Consider the following 20,238-nt stretch of genomic DNA (forward strand, 5'->3'; position numbering starts at 1 on the left):
ACTGGGGTGTAGGCCAGCGGTGTGGGGGAGGGGTGAGAGGAATCAACAAAGACAGAGTGGGGAGCAGAACAGGCATATGTACTTAAGTACACTGCTGAGGGGAGCAGAGGGCGGGTCAGGAGAGGTCTGCCAAGCCATGTGTGTCACCAGCCTGGCCCACCAGGGATTGAACTCATGCTGCAGTGGCTGGTGACAGGGTGATATCACTGTCTTTAACCCTGGTGCCACTAGGGAGGCCCTGGACTATGTAATTTTTGATAAAGACTATGATGGGCTAAACTGTGGCCACCTCTGCAGTCCCCAGGACCGCAGAATAGGATTTTATTTGGAAACAGACATCTTTACAGAGGAAATTAAGTTAAAACGTGGTCATTAGCAAGGGCCCTCACCCATATGATAATTCCTTATAGGAAAGAGAAAATTTGGATACACAATAAGAAAGTTCATGTGAAGAGAAGTAATGTGGGCGAGAACAGCCATTAACAAGTTGAGGAGAGAGGCTCGGAACAGACCGCCCTCAGCTTCCTCAGAAGGAACCAGTCCTGCCAGCACACTTCACCTCAGACTGGTGACAATTGTGAGAGGATGCATTTCTGTAGTGGAAACCACAGCTGGTGATGGCAGCACTAGCATAATAATGCAATACAAAACCACACCAGTAAAATATCTGCAAGTGTTGTATCCTACTAACAAAATGGCATACCTATTGCCAGCCACCTAGGTAAAGAATATAACCATTATCTTTGCATCTCCCTGAGTGTTTCTGCCCTTCACCATCAACTTCTCACCTCCTTGAGGAAACCTTTCCAGGCAGGGGAGTGAATGGGAATCGGGGAGATGGGGGCCTTGCAAAGAGATCGCCATTTTGAGACACTTAGCTGAGAAGGTGACAGCTGGAGGGGGCAGTGGGACCATGGAAAGGCCTCAGTGTTTGAGCCACAAGGAGGTTCATGGACCTTACTATGTATGTGTCCTGCTAGAAAAGAAGCTCCAGGAGGGCAGGGCTTTCCTGTCCCTCTGCCACTCCAGGACTCAGCAGGAGGGACCTTTCCCTGGCTGGCTGCAGGAAGGTGTTAATGAAGGATGCCTTCTATCAGAAGCTACCTCCTTTCTACATTGTAGGCACCACATAAAATATCACTGAACGGTTCTGTGGGAAGTGTGGGTGGTTGTTCAACAGCATGAATGTTCTTAAAGCCACATAAATGTGCACTTAAGACAGCAAATTTTATGAGTGCTTTACCACAATCGAAAATTCCCACTGACATTAAGAAGAGATCACGAGTTGCTTACTGGGCACTGGTGTTCACGAAGCGCTTTACACCCATCATTACCTGTGGGTCTCACAAACTCCCTCTAAGGGGATGCACGACCTGTTTAATGGACCTGGAGGCAAACTCAGAGATGTTAAGTCATTGCCCAAGGTCACACAGCGAATCCAAAGCCCCTGCTGGGGAGCATCGCCACCCTTGACGATTAGCCGGTGATTGCGCTCCGTCAGCTAGACATAAAAGCTGGTCAGCGGGGTCGGAGTGACAATTACATCTCGCCGGTCCTCGCTAGCCACATCTCCCCGCTGGCGCTCGGACGGCTGGAGCAGCCCGCGCAGGGCTGGAGGCGGAGTCAGCGCCGCGCCCTCGGACAGGATTGGCCTTGCGGAGGGGGCGGGGCTACCGGAGGGCGGGGGCGGGGACGATCTGTGGCCGTAAATACGGCGCCACATGGCACTGACGAGGGTGGGCGGGGTGTTGGTGAGGTGCGGAGGACGCAGGCGCATTGAGGGTGGGCACCCCCTCAGCATCCTTGGACCCCGGCAGACGCGACTTCTCGCGAGAAGAGTAGTGAGAGGCGGGGCTCCGGCGATGGGGGGCGGGCCGGCGGCGGGGCGGCCTCGGGAGGGTTCGCGGGTCCCGAGGCGGCGGCGGCGGCTGAGTGAGGTGAGGGGAGCAGGCTGAGGGGCGCAAGGCCAAGGGCGCGAGATGAGGGGCGACTGCAGAAGGACTGGGTCCCGTGCAGTCGGGCGGGGGTCCCGGCGGCGGGAGTCGCGGCGGCGAGGGTCCTGGCAGGCGGAGAGGCGCCCTCTCACCCCTCTTGGACAGGTCCTGCGCGACCCGGGCCGAACATCTCGATCGATCGCTGTGTGACCTTGGCCCAACTCGCACCCTCTCTGAGCCCCACTCTGCGGGGCGGTGGTCTCTCCCCCAGGCTGTCGGGAAACCCTGGGAGGTGCGGGGGCGCCCACTGCTATACCTGAGGTCCGTGAGTGGTCTCGAGCGGTCACGCTGCAGTCATGGACCCGCGCCGGAGGCAGACGCACGTTTGTGCTAGAGGACTGGCAGCGGGGGTGGCTGCCCTCTTCTCACGCCTGCCTGTCACTTCCCTTCTTTGGCTACTCAGATTCTGGAAGGAAAATCAATAATTGTTCAGAGACGACAGATGCCGCAGTGCTCCAGAAAGTCCTTTCATAGAGCCTCCCGGACTGTGGACCGCCGGGTGGGACGCTGGGGCACCGATCCCCAGCTCCTTGAGAAGGGTGACCCTGCCTTCCAGCTCCAGAGCTCATCCATGCGCTGGGCATTTCCCTGTAGCCTAAACTTGGTTTCCCCTGCCCTTGACCACACTGTGGACCTCAGCAGATACAGGCAGGTCATGGTGAGCATCACTCAAATGACCCCTTGCTCCAGAAACAGCAGTTCCGCCTCTTCAGCGAAAGGAAGCCATGTATTAGTCACTAACAGTAGGTCTTATATCTTCTGTTTGGGCGCCTGGCCACCACAACATCGCTGGCAAACCATTGGCTGGAGCGGAGGTCTCCTCTGGCGCAGAGCACAACAAGCCATAGTGTTTCTGTGATTATTAAATTATTTATTTTATAATTTGATGCCAGAGAGACTCAGGATACCCAGGATGAATGAGAATTGTGAATTGCAAGCAGAGTGGATGCAAGAGCATGTAAGGGTACTGTCCCCTGAAGTGTGGGTTCAGGCTAAGTGTGGCTGGGAACACCTCAGCGGCTCAGTATTTGCCCCAGTTTAGCTCCTCTCTGTCAACATCTGGTGTTGGGAGTGTGAGTCAGGACTGTGCTCTGCGAAAAGGGGAGAAAACTGGAATATTAAGAAATCATTCGTGATGGCAGCTCTCCTGTAAATTTAGAGAGCGCCTGCAGGGAACTGCATAAATTCTTACAAATTAGTTTATAGGACTTTGGGATGATGCTTTCACGCCAGCAATACTGTTCACTGTTACTCCTTGTGTGCCTTTTTCATCAATTCAGTAAGCACTGAGCCCCTAATTGTTTGCAAAATACCAAGCTTTGGCTCACTTCTGGCAATATGGTTTGCCTGACTATAGTGCATGTGATCGGGGCTGTGATCTGGGTGTTTTCAAAGTGTAAAGAAGGGATAACTAAGATTATTTCTTGGTGTTGGAACCATTTCCCCCCACCCCCCGTCCCCCCATAGAGATGACGTAAGAGTTGGACCTTACAGGATGAGTGAAGATTGGGAAGAACATGCCTGGTGGAGGCAGCAGGGTGTGGAGATAAGGAAGTGAGTGGGCCTTTGGGCGGTATGCCTTTATACTCACTGTGGGGTGGGTGTTGAGGATTGGAGTGGAAATTATGCCAGAAAGAAGTTTCTGACCGTAAAGGACCTAGAGGGCAGGGAGTCTGGACTCTTGTTCCCTTTAGTGAGTAATCAAGGTTTGGGGTTCACTGTAATAAATCTTGAGTTTCAAAAAGCAATACCAGTGAGGCTGTGGTGGATGAATCTGGGCTATGGGAAACGGGGACTGAATTGGGTAAAGTTGTAAGGGTTTGTGTCTAGTTTAGTGAATGAGAAGGTGGAAAGGGGAATTGAGTTGGAAGAAACTACAGTGCAGTAGATGTGGGTGAAAGAGAAGAGGAAAAGGGACCAGATTTTTTGCTTGGGAAACCAAAGACAGCTGGAACCTGTGATATAGCGGCTAAAGTGGATTTGAGAGGGGTGGGGCATTTGATTTCTAGACTTGAGGTATTTGTGGGCCTTGATGGTTGAGGTGTGCTGACGCCAGGGATGTGAAAGTGCCCAATGGTGGGAGAGAAGTATGTGTATGGCTGCTGGTGGGCAGGTGATTCATTGTCCTCGCTGCACCTTCACCAAGGCCAGTGGGTGAGAGAGGCCCCAAGCTGAGTGTCATTTGTGGAAACAGACTGATTATTAATACTACTGAGACAAATACACACATAGTTATCATTTTAAAAACACATCTTTTCATTTGAATTTTTAAATTGTTTCTCTTCAGAGAGTGTCCCTTAGCTTCATACCTACTTAGTGGGTCTGTGGCCACAGCTCGGGCTGGTGGTTCTCATCACTTGCCAACAGATGTGTGCCTCTTGACAGCTCATACACTAACTCAGTATTTCCTGCTGTTAATCAAGGTGGTGGTTTCTGTAACTGTTCAGAGAACTTTAAAAATGTTTCAGAGATGGGAAGTACTAAGCCTCGTTGAGTAGGGGAGAGAGGTGCATTGCTCTGCAAGACATAAGGGGATGGAGCCAGAGGGTCCTGTCTGGCTCCCAGAGCACTACCAGCGGGCACGTTCCCACCAGACAGAAAGATAAGTCTTTGGGGAATGTGAATGATCCAGGAGCAAGAACCTAAAAATAGTGACATCAGGGGGACCCAGCAAGGAGGCCCAGCTGATGCCTCACTAATGAAGCTCGTAATTAACAAGTCATAGCTTCCAAGTGATTTTAATCCCCCATATTTTAAATAGGAATAGGTGACCAAGACATGTGAAGAAACCTGGTTTGGATGAGAGAGACCCTAACACCCTTGTAGGCATTAATGAGTGTGACCTCATCACCACTTAGTAGAAATTACAAGATAAAGATACCTCACCAGAACAGCAAAACTATTTAGAGTATACAAAATAATAGAAACACAGAGTCTGATTTAGGTTTCCATCATGCAAAGGCCAGTACGCTGTGTGATAATGTCACAAAGCATATTAAGGGAGCATGGAATATAAACAAACTAGCAAAAGGAATAAATAAAGTAAAAAAAAAAAACAAATGCATAATAAAGTAAAAAAAATAGAACTGCTAACCTGTTATTTGATAAACCAATTTTATCAATAAACTTGTGTCAAGCTTGCTGGAAGGGAGAGGATGGGAAGGACCAGGACATGGAGAAAGGTCCGGCCGCAGGCCAGGCAGGGCCAGAAACTTCCAAAGGAAGCCCCTGTGCCTTGGGGTGCTTAAAATTTGAAAACAGAGGAACAGTTGACTTCTGAGCTAAATTGTGCAGTGATGAAGAAAAAGGGAAACTTTAATTGGAGAAAAACCAGGGGAAAGTGAGGCCCCTGAGCAGTGGGACGGGTTCCCAGTGTACTGATGGGGTGATGGTGCCCCACACTCATGAAGTCTCAAAAAACACACTGGCACTAATTTATACACGGATGTAAGAGAATATAGTGTATGTATCAGGCAAGAAAATACTCTTTAAAAAGAGCCAGAAAGAGAACTCATGGGTATAAAAAATGGTAGAAATTTTTCTTTTTTCTCATTTTCCATCTCTTTGCTTTCTGTTCGACTTCCTGAGTTCCTCAACTTCACAGAACTTTCACCCACAGAACTTTTAAATTTCTTCTACTACAGAGAAGTAATACAGAGAACATGAAGTAATCTGCATGCTCTGTCTTCCAGTCTGGTCTATTCAGCTCCCTTTTTGGGCTTCTGAGTGTGGGAACAAGTTTGGATGGTGAGGGATGCTGGGTGATGAGGATTCAGGAAGTTTATTTGAAAGTGCATCTGAAACTGCTGGTTCCAAAATTTGGGTAATGTGAGTTCTTATGGGGAGATCCGCTCATACCTACTAGAAGGCATGCTGTGAAATTACAGAATTTTGGGACCAAGACATTTGTGCTAGTCCCTAGAAAGAAGAAAAATAGGCCACCAACAGGGCAGTACAGAGTGAAGCAGAATGGCTTGGGTGTTGTCTGCAGCAGCAATAGAAGCTGGAATACCAGAGAGCATGACTTTCAAAATAATAAAGAAATATATTTCTATCTTGAACTGTACACTCAGGCAAGAGAGGTAGAATAGAGGGATTTTCAGACATGCTCCAAAAACTACCTCGCATGAACTTTAAAGAAGTGAATGAGAAGCATGTCAGCCCCAGATGGAGTGGTAAGTGTAAGGGACAGAGCTGCAGTGTGCAAGGATTTCGTCAGAGCATAGGTGAGAAGATTCCTCTGTATGAGATGGAGTGGCCAGGGTGTCACCTGGACACTTGGCATGAAGAGCAGACATTGACATCCCATGATCTGAGCTGGCCAGAGGGCCTTGGAGGGATTTTTGGGGAAGATAAAATTGACAGAGCATCTATGTGCCAGAACATCTGGAGAGGAGATTTAGAGCTGGCAGAGTTGGGTCTGGATTAGTGATAAGTACATAGAAAAAAAAAAGGCAATGAAAACACAAGTCTGTTATTAGTTCCAAGGAAAATAAACTGTTGTGTGAAAAAAGAAAAATAATTATGGTGTACTACGAAGCTCCACTGTGAATAGCCTTTGCACAATGATAATAATTTTTGTAAACATTGAATTTTGTCTAATTGAACCGATGCTGTGCCGATCTGGAGAAGGTGTGGGAGGAAAAGGGCAGCGAATGAAAGGCCAAGGGGAGGAAAGAGACTTAATTCTACCTGCTCCTGTAGGAGTCAGAGGATGTCCTAAAAGCAACAATGGTTCAGCCCCCTGGGGGCTGTTTGTAGAGGTGGGAGGTCTGCACAAAGAGATCCAGCTAAGAAGGGTGACAGAGAAGGCTGGGGTTGGTAATGGAAAGAGGGCCAAGGAGCTGCCTTTCTCTGTGACAGGCTCCTGAGAACAATGGGTCCGTTAACATATACACAAAACATGGATTAAAAACAAAGTCACAATAAACTTCCTAGTCTCATGAAAGAAGAGACTAATGTGCCTGATTTGTGTCTGGCTAGATTATTCACCAGGCCCAAGACTTAATTGTTCCTGTTTCCTCTTTGTTACTATCATTGTTCTCAATATCCTGTCTCTTGGCTGCGGTCACATAACAGATTTGGTGCTCTTGGTAGTTATTATTATTATTATTTTTTAATCTTTAACTTGTAAAGGGATTTAATTATTATTTGTTTTTAAAAAATGGTTTTATTTTAGTGTATACAGAAATGGGGTACAGGCCAAAGGTGTAGGGGCGGTGAGAGGATTCACCAGAAACAGAGTAGGGAGCAGAACAGGTAGATTGAGGAAGTACACTGCTGAGGGGAGCAGAGGGTGAGACAGGAGGGGTCTGCTGCGCCATATGGATCACCCCTGGGGTGGGGATTGAACTCTCACAGAAGCGGCCATGGCTTGGCTTGGCTTGGCGTGGCTTGGCTTGGCTTAGTTTCACAGTGCAGCGCTCCAACCTACTGCACTACCAGGAAGGGCCAATATAAAGGGATTTTTAAACATACCCAAAGGTAGTGGCTGTAGTATTATGAACATTTCTTTACCTGTCACCCAGTTCCAGAAATTATGAAATCAGAATCAGTCCTACTTGTTAGCATACTGGTTCTTTTTTGAGTGCAATATACCAAGTGCTATTCTAAACCTCGAAGTTACAGCGATCACAAACTGGTCTAGAACCTTCCTTCCAAAACTTCCATTTTTGTGCAGATAGACAATGGGCAGATAAACCAGTGACTATATAAGGAATGGAGGCCAGGGTGGCCAGGATGGGGGTGGGGAAGCCCTCACTGGGGAGGGGAGCTTTGAGTAGAGAGCAGAAAGAAGTGTAGGATTGAATCACAGGGTTGGGGATGGGGGTGAGCAATTCTGCAGAGGACTGTGGAGGGGCCTCTGGCCCTTATGCTTAGTGAGGATCAAGGAAGCCATTGTGGCTAGATGGGGTTAGTGGTGGGGGGCAGGGAGCAGCAGAAGAGATGACAGTGAGACAGTGTGGGATCCATGTCCTGTAGGGATTTTGAGGCCATTGTAAGGACTAGCACAGAGAAGCATTGCCCTCTGACTTTTAATAATGACTGAGACTACCAGGCCGAAATCAAATCGTATGGGCCCCAGAGCTGGGAGATGAGCAGGGAGATGGGTCACAAGGATCCCAGTGATACAGATGAGCACTCAAGATGTCATGGATGTAGGGTGTCCAGAATGTGGGTGGCACAGGGGCCAAGAACGAGGAGAGTCTGGGAGTCTGGGTATTTTGAAGATAAAATCCAACAGATTCTTAAAATATTCTAGAGAAAATTTGTTACCATTATTTCCCCTTGAAATAATTTCTTTGAAGTGTACTAATTCTTATAAGTGAGTTAGCTTTTGATTACAGATTCAAATACCATGTAGCAAATATTTGAGTCTTGTAAGGAATATAGGTATATTTGTCATGGCCCCTGTCCTCGAAGAACTTGAAACCAGTTTGGGAATATGGGGTTGGTCCCCTGTCTACCTGTGCAGTACCGATGACTGACGGCTGAGACTCCAGACACAGAGCTGTGAGTGGACAGCGGTGTGTGCTCTGGGCCTACCTCTGGGGCAGATACTTCAGGGCCACTTGTGGGTGGGTCTTTTGGGGTCCACTTCGTTCTGTTCTCAGAACAGACCAATAATCAACAAGTGACCAATTATCACTTATTTTTATTTGGATGCACTGTCAGATTTGGTTTGCAGGGGTTAACTGAATGCAAATGCAATGTTGTCATTAGCAAATAAACCTTGTGGTCTCAGGTGCAAGTGTTTTACAGTGGGAGGTTTTAATCCAGCGCCAGGATGGCACGTGGTACGGAGGGAAAATGTTGAGGCCACTAACAGAAACTTTGCAACTTTCCATTGACTGCAGTAGTAGGAACTGCAGTGAAATATTTGCCTTATATAGTGTTTGCAAAGCTGGAAAAGAAGTAGGTAGTTTCTGGTCTTTTTTTACAGTAGCACAAATAAATAAAACTTGAAACATTCTTGAACTTCCTATTGAAGGGCATGTTACCTACTTGAGCACTTAGATGCTTAGTTATTTTTACACGAAGAAGCATACAAATGCAATAAAAATCCGAGTGTCTCATCAATGCCAACCAACTTTGCGTCATTAAATATATACTGTAGGTACAGCAGCAAGGCAAGGGGCTCTCAGACCAGGTGCCTTGGATCACGTGCCAGCCCTGAACAGTTGCCGCTGTGTAGACTGGGCAGGTTGCTGAATTGTTTTACCCCACTTTTATGACAGTTAATGTGAGAGTTAAATCGATATGTGCAAGCTGTTAGTATAACAGGGTGGTCCCCCTGGAGAGGGGAGGTTCCAGGTTCCCTGTCCCACCAAGGAAGGGTATACCTCAGGAGGATAGCACTTTTGAAAACATAACTGACAATTATTGTACAATCAATAGAAAACACATTCTTTGCAATAACTGGCTATTGATAGAAAGCATAAGTGATAATAAAAATAACCTGACATAATACAAATGCTTGAGAACCTGATGAAGTTAGAAAGGTAAAGGTGAGTGGTAAAGTTCAAAGAAGTGACTTACTTTTTTTTAACAACAACACTTGACATATCTTCTCATTTTCATAACCTTAGCAATGCATTAGCAGAGGCCTCACTGCTGTTGTTTTTTAGAAGGAAGAATTCAAACTCAGACTGAACGTGATGTCCCAGGCCACCCAGCTGGCTGGGCTTGGCTTCAATGCTCCTCCCCCCTTCCTCCCTATCTCTAGAGATTCTGAGCTAGTGTTTTATCCTGTAATATAAAATTGGCAAGAGGTAGTTTCTGGTGTTCATGTTGAAAAGTTTAGCTCCTGGAGATTCATTTAATTAAGACCACTAACATTTTGTTGAACTCAAGTGTAGTGAAGTATAATTTACATACAGTGAATTGCACATCTTAAGTTTTCAGTTCAATAGATGAGAACAAACGTACCCAACTATGTCATTCCCACTGCAATCTGTGTTTCCATCCAGAGCTGCTTTCTGCTCCTTTGCAGTCTGTGATTTCTGTCAACTGCTTTTGTCTTCCTATGAGTGGATCCATGTGGTAATGCACTCTTGTATCTGGGTTCTTTTGTTCAGTGCCATACCCTTGGAATTCTTCCATGTTGTTGCATGTATTAACACACGAATCAGTAGTTTACTCTTTTTTATTGTCAAGTGGTTTTCCATTAAATGAGTATACCAGTTTGTTTATTCATTCACTTGTTGATGGACCTCTGGGTTGTTTCCAGTTTGTAGCTATTCTGAATAAAGCTGCAGTGAATGTTTTTGAACAGATCTTTGTGTGGACAATTATTTCTTTCATGGATCATGAAAGAGCTAAGAACCACCATACCTGAGATCATCTAAATTTTCTCTTATGCTGTTTTCTAGGAGTTTTATAATTTTGCCCTTTGCACTTAGGTTTGTGATCCATGTTGAATTAATCTTTGTGAAGGGAGCAGGATCTGAGTCCAGATTCCTTCTTTTCAAGCATCATTTGAACAAATCACCTTTGCTCCCCTGTAAACTATAGATTAGTTGACTGTATTTGTGGGTTCTGTTTCTGGATGCTATCTCTGTTTCCACTGGTCTGTTTGTCTGATCTTTCACCAGTGCCATACTGTCTTTTAAAAAAATTTTATTTATATATTTTTTTACATAGTTTTCCACTTTTGTACAATGTTGATTTCTCCTCTCAGGTGAATCCCCATAAAATTAGCCACCACCAAAATATACCCTTGAACCGTCATCACAGTCCCCTGTGCTCTTCCATTCCCAGTTTTGCTCCCTCCTCCCCTGCTGTATGTCTCTGACCTATAGTTTGCTGGCTAATTTTGTCTCTCTCTTTTTTTTTTTTTCTGATCCCTTGTATGGTTTCCTTATGTTCCTCCTATAAGTGAAACCATTTGATATTTTTTCTTTTTCCTTCTGACTTACTTAATTGAGCAAACAAAACCCCTTCCAGTTCCATCCATATGCCTGAGTTTATTTTTTTGATTGCTAAATAGTATTTCATTGTGTACATATACCACATCTTTTTGATCCAGCCATCTGGTTTTGGGCGTTCAGATTGTTTCCATATCTTAGCTATTGTGGCAATAAACATGGGAGTGCAGGTTTCCTTTAAAATTAATATTTTTCTGACCTTCGGGTAGATTCCTAGGGGTGGGCTTTCTGGGTAAGATGATAGCTCTATTTTTAGTAGTTTGAGGGTCCTTTATAAAGCTTTCCTTAGAGTACCACACTGTCTTGATTACTGTAGCTTTAGAGATAGTCTTGAAGTTGGGTAGCATTGCTCTTCACTATTATATTGGCTATTCTGGGTCTCTTGCCTTCTTCTGTAAACTTTAGAACCAGTTTGTTGATATCCATAAAGTAATTTACTGGGATTTTGATTAGGATTACATTGAATCTATAGGTCAAGTAGGGCAGAGTTGGTGTTTTGATAATAGTGAGTTTTCCTGTTTGTGATCATGGAATAGCTCTTCATTTATTTAGTTCCTTAATTTTATTCATCAGAGTTTTATAGTATTCCTCATGTAGATATTATAGATGTTTTGTCAGGTCAATACCTAAGTATTTAATTTTCAAACTATTATAAATGATATTGTTTTTAATTTCAAAATCTACTTGTTCATTTCTGGTATATAGGATTTATTATGTATGTTAATTGGTGTCCTGCAACCTTGCTATAATCACTTGAGCCCTTAAATTTTTATAAGTGAGAAAGCACAATAATTTAAGATTTGCATGTCATATTTTGAAAGTCATTTGAGTGGTCTTTAAATATGGTTACTAAGCATTAATGTAGATTATCTTGTAGGACTTTCCAGAAGCTGAAAAATTTGCTTGACTTTTTTGTACTATCTTTTCTGACATTTTTAAAGTCTTAAAATAAAACAGAGTCTGACTTCTATGCAGAACAAGTTCATAGCAGTTTGATTCATAATAACCAAAGAAGGGGTAATATCCCAAAGGTCCATCAGCTGGTAAACAGGTAAATTAGTCATGGCCTTTCCACTTATTGGAATAGTATTCAGAAGTAAAGGAACTTAGTACTGATACCAGCAACAGTTTGGAGCAACCTTAAAATCATCTTGCTAAGTTTAGGACCCAAAATACAGAGCTTACATACTGTGTAATTCTACTTACATGACATTCTAGAAAAGCAGGAAGATAGAACAGAAAACAGATGGGTGGTTGCCTGGAGCTGGCCGTGGGGAGGAAGAGGGAACTTTTGGGGATGTTGGAAATGTTCTGTATCTTAATTATAGTGTATCTTAATTGTAGTGTGCTTTTGCCAAAACTCATAAACCGTATGGTTAGAAGAGTGAGTTTTATTGTGTGTAAATCATACCTCAATAAACCTGATTAGAAGAAAGAAAAAAAAAGTACTGAAGTGATTTAACCAGGAAATAGCGGACTTTATTAACAAATGATAGTGGAATGGCTGAATGTCTAAAGGCAAAAAATGGACCCTAACCCCTCTCCATGGGATACCTGTACTGAACAGGGGCAGAACTTCTCCATATTTGGCACTCGATGGTATATTAGTTTCCATTTCTTAATGCATTATGTTCTCACTTAATAATCGTCCATAATTTCTTGACAACTGTGACTTTAAGTGAGACAACGTGTTCTTATCAAGGCAATAACAAAAATGGTATTGAATGAAGCTGTCACCTGAGAACCTGCTGTACTATTCAGTTCTCATGTTTTGATCACTCTGACTATAATATGTAGTAAGCAAATGCCTCTCCCCCACCCCCGACACACACACATACACACTCTAGTCCAAATGACAAAGTAAATATATTAGTCAGGACTCTCCAGAGAAGCAGCCAATGTGATGTCTGTGCATATGTGTGTGTGTTTAAAGAGATTTGTTATGTGGAATTAAGTCACATGATTATGGAAGCTCAGCACCTACGAGCTAATATTATATTCCAATCCAAGTCATACACCCTGAAGACCATCAGAACCAATGTGTAATTTTCTAGCATGAGCCCAATTCTGAAGGCAATAAACTGGTAATGTCCTAACTTGAAGACAGAAGACAGTTCTCTCTTCTCTACCTTTCTGTTCTATCCCGGCCTATTCTGTCTGGGTCTTCAGCAGGTGGAATGAGGCCCACCACCACACTGGGGAGGACCATTTGCTTTACTCAGCTCCCCATTCAGTTCGTAAGCTCACCCAGAAACACCCTCACATACATGCTCAGAGTTATGTCTAGTCAAACATCTTGGCACCTGTGGCTGTCAGGTTCACACATGATGTTAATGAGTGAGCACCATCGCTGGATCCTCCTGTACAGTGCTGGATAGTTGTCAGTTCTGCTGTAACAATGTGAAAAATGCCTCGTTGTGGGCTCTATCACGGCCTGCCTCTGTGGTCCTCTTCCTGCAGAACGGGGTGACTGATGACATGTCGGGTGACAAGCACCTGAATGTGAAGGGCACAGCCCCCCACTGTCCTCCATAAACCACTCTGTCTTCCCCATCATTTGTGCTTGCTACCAGGTGAAGGCTCCTTTACACAGACCATCAGCACAGGGTGCTTGCCTCCTGGGTTGCTGCATCTTCCCCGGGTATCACACCCTGCCAGTTGTGGGCATGAAGAAAAATGTTTAACCACTCTGTCTGGAGCTAAGAGAACTCTGCTTGGCCACGGTGGCTGATTTATGCTTAACCAGATTCTTCTGTCACTTGTGTTTAGGAGGGCATTTGACCAAGCCCTTGTAGAAAAGCAGCCTCAGGAGAGGAAGCTCCTGGGCAAACTCCACTGTCAGTACTCCCGCTGGAGCTGAAACCTGAGGTTGCCCGGCAGCAGCCATTGTAAATCACTCAGGTGTGAAGCCTCTGCATGCTCTGCTTTCGCTAACCTTAGGGCTTTGTGTTGACAGCCGTTTGAAATAGCGGGAAGTTTACATTGGGAAATAATGCTTTTCTCGTTTGAATGTGAAGTTTCCTTTTGAGATCAGTATATCACTCCCTGACATGCTTTGAATAACAGTCAGAATTATGATTCACGTCTCAGGCTTGTTTTTTGCACTTGTCTGTCCACACTGTGCTGTTCTCATCCCCAGAAAGCCCCAAAGTGTTACACAGGTTGTCAGCCTGAGCTGCCTCGGTAACTGGGTCACAGATTCCTAGACATGACCTGTTGGTCATGCTGGCAGTTTGTCCCCCCTCTTTTCTTCCTCTGCAGTTCTAAGAAACTGAACTTAGGATCACGCATGTTTAAAGTAGCCAGTTAAGTCCTTTCAAAGGAAATGGCTCTCAAGTCCAGTTAAGACAGTCAGCCCATCTTGTTTCCACAAATGCTGTTTATGTGGCTTGTTTGAGGTTGGAAATGACAACACAGAGGACTGCCCTGGCATCTTGATGTTAAAAATGAACCCTAACCTCAGTCAGGCGATGAGGAGCTCAGTACCTTGACTTGAAAAGGCTGCAACCGAAGCAGACTCAGCTCCTTGGCTGCACCCCAGGGCCAGACAAGGCTCCCAGGACTGGTCTCCACACTGAAAGAGCAGACACACAGAGTTTTTATGCACCTCTCCTCCACCCTCATTACACACATGAAAAGAAACTTTAATCTTTGCCTGATAAACACATTTTGGGACAGAAAGCCTGTTGAACTTTTATACAGCAGTGTAAGGGTAGGTTCTGGCTTTGATAGCAGATTCTGACTTTACCTTCCACTGCTGTTTGCTCTTCCCTATATAACATCTGTTCCTTCACCTCCCCACTTCCCAGTCCACCCCCCCTACCCCCACCCCAGCCTGCCTTTGCTTCATTCATTCAGCTGTATCTCTTGGTAATTCCAGGTCCACTGTTACAGCTCTAACTCATAATTTTTCTCCCCCCCCCCTTTTTTTTTTACTATAGTAAAATACACATCATATCATAACCATTTTTAAAAGCACATTTCAGTGGTTTTTAAGTGCGGTTACTCTGTTGTGAGGCCATTACACCAACCATTTACAGAGCTCTGTGTTTTTCCTAACTGCGCTCTGTCCCTGGGAGATGGTAGTACCTTCTTCCTTTGTGTGAGTTCATGCTGAGTAAATGACCACATTATAACCTGGTAGTTTTCCCTGCAGTTCTCTGCTGGGGAAGGCTGCACTGTTCACACTGAAGGGCAGTCTGCATGATGCAAGTCTCATTATAAACCAGTTAATCAACTCACTGATTTTTTGTTTAAGACCTGCTGGTCTGTTCTGCTGATACGAAGAGCAGCAGGACTTTGGCACCTGCTGCTTCCCCAAGGCGAGGAAGGGGATGTATGCGGGGCCCAAGTGGGGGCTCTTGGTTCTTCATCAGAGCCCAGCACTGACCAGTCACACTTAAGTTGGCCATGGACTAGGAACAAAACTTAGAGGTGAAGTGTATTAAAGACTACAAGATTGTGTGATTTGGGGTATTAATACTACCACATGAAGAATAAATTAGAGCAACTCTAAGTAAAGATCTCTTATTAGAAGACACGCTTTCTTTGAACTTGAGAGAGCCATATTTGGGACAGTTAGCAAATGTTTGATGAGTCCGTCCTGCCCCTTCAGGGCACAGACTGGAGCCCAGTACTTGCTGGGGAGCCTTGAGTGCCAGTCTCGGTCCCATCTTGGTTTGTCTCCAGCAGAGCTTGTTTTGCCTTAATCGCTGGTCTCAGCTTCCTTTGCCTCTAGCACTGGAACCTTTATCTTGTGGGGCCCCCAAAAGCCCATGAGGGGCAGAAACACAGAAGTTAATGTCTGAACTAACAATCTTGGTCTTTCCGTGTTGACCAGATTGAAACATGAATAGGAAGAAACTTGCATTTTGACTTCAGTCCCTGCGGAGAGCTGGGAAAATTTCCCTGGGGAAAATTTGGGTGTGCCTGTGTAAGTGTGATGTTCGGTCGTGACTGGTGCATAAATACTTCTTAGACTATTGTGCCACTCAGCTTCAGAAAGGGGGGAACCACTGTTGTGTACAACAACATGGAGGAATGCCCAAATAACTGATGAGTGGAAGACTACAGACTAAAGTAAGTACACACCATGTGTTTGTTCCGTTATGTAAACTTCTAGAAAGTGCAAACTAACATAGAGATAGAAAGCAGAGCAGCCTTTGCTGGAAGGGAGGACCAGGCTGGGGCAAGGTTTGTAGTGGCACAAGTTACTCTGTGGAGTTGGGGAGATGCTCACAGTCTGCCTGTGGGGGTGGGGCCCTGAACGCATACACCTCAACTCAGCAACAGAGCATGGTGAGTGAGTGCAGTATTTTGTGCCCCACCTATATCTTTGTAGCACTAGAAGAAAGAACACTTTTAATGGTAAGAAAGCTGAGGGAGTGGCGGGGAGGGTAACTGGACTTTTGTTAGATTTGAGGTCAGATGTTGATATGACATCTCTGAGCCGCAGTTTCCTCAGCCCTGAGAGGCGGATGCTGCTCTGAGACTGTTTGTGGAGGGCACGTGTGGGCGCGAATGCACAGCATGTAGTAAGAGCTTCCAACAGTAGCTGCCATTAAAAAGAGATCATTTGTGCCATTGTTACTATTTTAGGAATATGTCACCATGTATTTTCCTGGCAATTAAACTGGAGTCTTACTAAATCATCTGTAAAGAGAAAGGTTTTACAAAAGGTCAGCAGCACTGCATTTGTTAATGTACACGAGTGGCCTCTCAGCTGGAAAGTGAGCCAAGTGCTGGGCCAGCAGCCCAGAAAGGGCTCATCTGCCCCTCACACCGCAGGTACTTGGAAGATTCTTGACCCGTGGCCTTGGATGTGAGTCTGATTTCAGGTCCACTTTGCTTCCCAGTGTTTATCTTACAGTGGGAAACCAGTCCCTCAAATCATTCGATGTTTTATTTTTTCCTCTGTTGCTTTCTCAGCTCTCAGCAACCCTTTAACCTTTTTTTTTAACCTTCATCTCAAAAAAAATGTTCACTGTCACATCGTGGAGAAGGGGTGGTCTTGAAAACCTTTAAGACATGGCTACTTGGAATATAATTTTAGAAACAAATTGGAAAAGTGTTATTATAGCTGTCCTCTGTAGCTGCTGTATGTTGCCATCCCATTACATTCACACTCAGAAACCCCGAGGGAGCCAGCCACACCACCCGGCAGCTGTGTGCAAAGTGCACTGTTTCACCTCTGTCAACTACAGCCACATTGGTTCTTGTCTGGCCCGAGTCTCCAGGTGCAGGGATTGTCCTCTCTGCCTCCACCGGCTGGCTGGGCCAGCTGGTCAACTCCTCACTCCCTGCCCATGGAGTGAGGACCCCTACACTCACATTGCACTCTCCACTCTCCCTCCTTTGTTTTTTAGGACCAGGCAGCCCTTTCCCATCTTCACCTGGGGTATGCTGCTGCCACCAGACTCCTCTCCAGGGAGCACAAACAGTGCTCCCAGAACCCAGAGCTCGGTGGGCGCCCCTTTGCAGCAGCTTGATGGACCTCTACTCCCACTGACCTTGTGCTCAGACCCTGATAACAATGTGGGCCCGAGCCCACATGGGGTTGCTAGAAGGGAGGTGCACACGTTTTCACATGGGGTACATGGGTGCACTATATCTTTACCCATATGCAGGGCCCAGACTTGTAAGTTTACCCATAAGTGTTAAGTTCGGGAAAGATAAGGTTAATCTTTTAAGCGTATACAGCAAAAGCTTTTATTTTTTTTTTGGGGGGGGGGAGGAATCTTACTTTTTAACTGTAGCTTGTATTAAGCTTTAATCTTCATTATCATTTATTTGTTTGCCATCTTGCTCTCCCTTCATTGTCCATAGCTCTTCCCCAGAGTCCTGTGCTCCTGGTCTGTTAAGTTCCCCTCTTCTCAGAGCCATGATGAAGGGTCTCGGCCACCTCATCACTCATACTTACCCTTTCTGGCCCTTCTAAGCAACATCAGGCAGCCCAGCAGGAAGACTTTCAAGGGGGTTGGGGGAGGATTTGGAGGGAAGAAGGAAGGAAACCAAAGGAGACAGAGGATTCAGGGTGTCACAGCCTCTGCCCGCAGAGGAGCCTTGGGGGTCCTGGGTCTTTAACCTGTTTTTCATTGCCTCTCCAGGTGCCAGAGTCCAGCATCCCATCTCTACATGAAGTGAAGTGAGGGTGTCTAGCAGAAAGGGCTTCGCCCTGCCCAGGGGCAGAATGACCAAGCCGCGGCTTTTCCGCCTGTGGCTGGCCCTGGGGTCGGTCTTCATGATCCTGCTGATCATCGTGTACTGGGACAACGTGGGCACTGCCCACTTCTACCTGCACACAGCGGTCTCCAGGCCGCACTCTCCGGGGCCGCTCCCCACCCCGGGGCAGGGGCCGGAGAAGGTGCTTTCGGCAGACGTGGACGAGTTTTTGGAGAAGCTCCTCAGTTCTGGCACGAAGCAGAATGTCCCTCCCAGCAAAAAAATGGAGCAGCCGCCCGTCTCGGGCAGGCCTGTGCTGGGCAACATGGAGGAGAGTGTGCGGGGCTACGACTGGTCCCCCCATGACGCCCAGCAGAACCCCGACCCTGTGGAGCAGCAGGCGGAGCGGAGGAGCGTGCTGCGGGAGTTCTGCGCCAACGCCAGCTTCGTGTTCCCGGCCAAGGAGCGCTCCTTCGATGACATTCCCAACTACGAGCTGAACCACCTCATCGTGGACGACCGCCACGGCGTCATCTACTGCTACGTGCCCAAGGTGGCCTGCACCAACTGGAAGCGCGTGATGATTGTGCTCAGCGAGAGCCTCCTGGACCAGGGCGTGCCCTACCGCGACCCCCTGGACATTCCCCGCGAGTACGTGCACAACTCCAGCACGCACCTGACCTTCAACAAGTTCTGGCGCCGCTACGGGAAGTTCTCCCGCCACCTCATGAAGATCAAGCTCAAGAAGTACACCAAGTTCCTCTTCGTGCGGGACCCCTTTGTCCGCCTCATCTCCGCCTTCCGCAGCAAGTTCGAGCTGGAGAACGAAGAGTTCTACCGGAAGTTCGCAGTGCCCATGCTGCAGATGTACTCCAACCACACCAGCCTGCCCGCCTCCGTCAGCGAGGCCTTCAGCGCGGGCCTCAAGGTGTCCTTCTCCAACTTCATCCAGTACCTGTTGGACCCCCACACGGAGAAGCTGGGGCCTTTCAACGAGCACTGGCGGCAGGTGCACCGGCTCTGTCACCCCTGCCAGATAGACTATGACTTTGTGGGGAAGCTGGAGACACTGGACCAGGACGCTGCCCAGCTGCTGCGGCTCCTCAAGGTAGACAAGAACCTCCACTTTCCCCCCAGCTACCGGAACAGAACTGCCAGCAGCTGGGAGGAGGACTGGTTCGCCAAGATCCCCTTGGCCTGGAGGCAGCAGCTGTACAAGCTCTATGAGGCAGATTTTGTTCTCTTTGGCTACCCCAAGCCTGAGAACCTGCTTAGAGACTGACGGCCTTCAGGGGCACATCCTGAACACCAAGAAAACTGTGCTGATGTTGTGACTGTAAGTGAAGGGTCTGCTGAGCCATGGCCAGATTTCCTGAGGGCGGCTGACCCGTGGCCACACGCCTTTCCTAACGGCCTCCCTCCCGGTCTGGCACTTGGCAGTTCTACAGTGCTCCTGGAATTGGCCACGCCCACACTCCGGTTTTTAAAATAATCTACTGTTTTGCAATCTAGACTCACTGTTGACTCCACTGCCTCTATTCATTGAGTACGGTGTTAATATTGTTTTTTTTTTTAAGATTAATATATTTCAGATATTTAATATGAAAAGTGGCAAGGGGAATGATGGAGTAAAGAGTCGCATCTGCTCTGCCTGCCCTGGTGCTTATTCTGGTGGCGAGGTCGTTGTAGGCATGGTGATGGCTGATGTGCAGGCCCCAGAAACTCCACCCGAGGAAGGGAGGTTTGAGGTTTCCTGGTTGTCTTCAGCAAGAAAGGAGGAACATAAATTTGAAATCAGGCTTGATCTGTATCTGTAAAAAGGGAGTCGACAAACCTTCAAAAGTGAAAGCCCTTTGTTGTGTGATAGAGCTGTGAAGAGGAAAATGGTAAAACAAAAGGGTTTGGTATTTGAGATCAAGTCACAACAGTGGGGTTTTAACTCCAGCTGTTCCCTTTCATTTTTAGCTCAAGGGTGGGTGTTGTAGGAATTCACCCTAGGGTCCGTTTCTCTGCTCCAGCAAGGTGAGGCCCAGGGTGCTTTGGACTGTGGCCTGGCTGCTTGGCCTCAGCTCCATGAGAACCCCCCCTCAAGGACATGCCTGCACCTGTCACCGGTGAGACTCTCTTAATATCTAGGTCAAATTCCTTTGCAGTTT

The 20,238-nt window shown here is 46.6% G+C and overlaps 1 protein-coding gene across 1 annotated transcript; it reads left to right on the forward strand.

The window, feature by feature from the left end:
* The first annotated feature begins 1,902 nt into the window (after positions 1-1,902).
* CHST12 (carbohydrate (chondroitin 4) sulfotransferase 12) lies at positions 1,903-19,965 on the forward strand. Its single transcript, XM_004688351.2, has 2 exons — positions 1,903-1,937; positions 18,028-19,965. Exon 2 carries the CDS (start codon positions 18,111-18,113, stop codon positions 19,362-19,364), a length of 1,254 nt encoding a protein of 417 aa, XP_004688408.1. The 5' UTR covers positions 1,903-1,937; positions 18,028-18,110; the 3' UTR covers positions 19,365-19,965.
* The last annotated feature ends 273 nt before the right edge of the window (positions 19,966-20,238 follow it).

Source organism: Condylura cristata, unplaced genomic scaffold, assembly GCF_000260355.1.
Source record: "Condylura cristata isolate star-nosed mole 26May11 unplaced genomic scaffold, ConCri1.0 scaffold00024, whole genome shotgun sequence".
NCBI classification, from domain to species: domain Eukaryota; kingdom Metazoa; phylum Chordata; class Mammalia; order Eulipotyphla; family Talpidae; genus Condylura; species Condylura cristata.

Excerpts from the sequence above, each read along its gene's own strand:
- CHST12 (XM_004688351.2), top strand. The coding sequence starts at position 18,111 with ATGACCAAGCCGCGGCTTTTCCGCCTGTGGCTGGCCCTGGGGTCGGTC.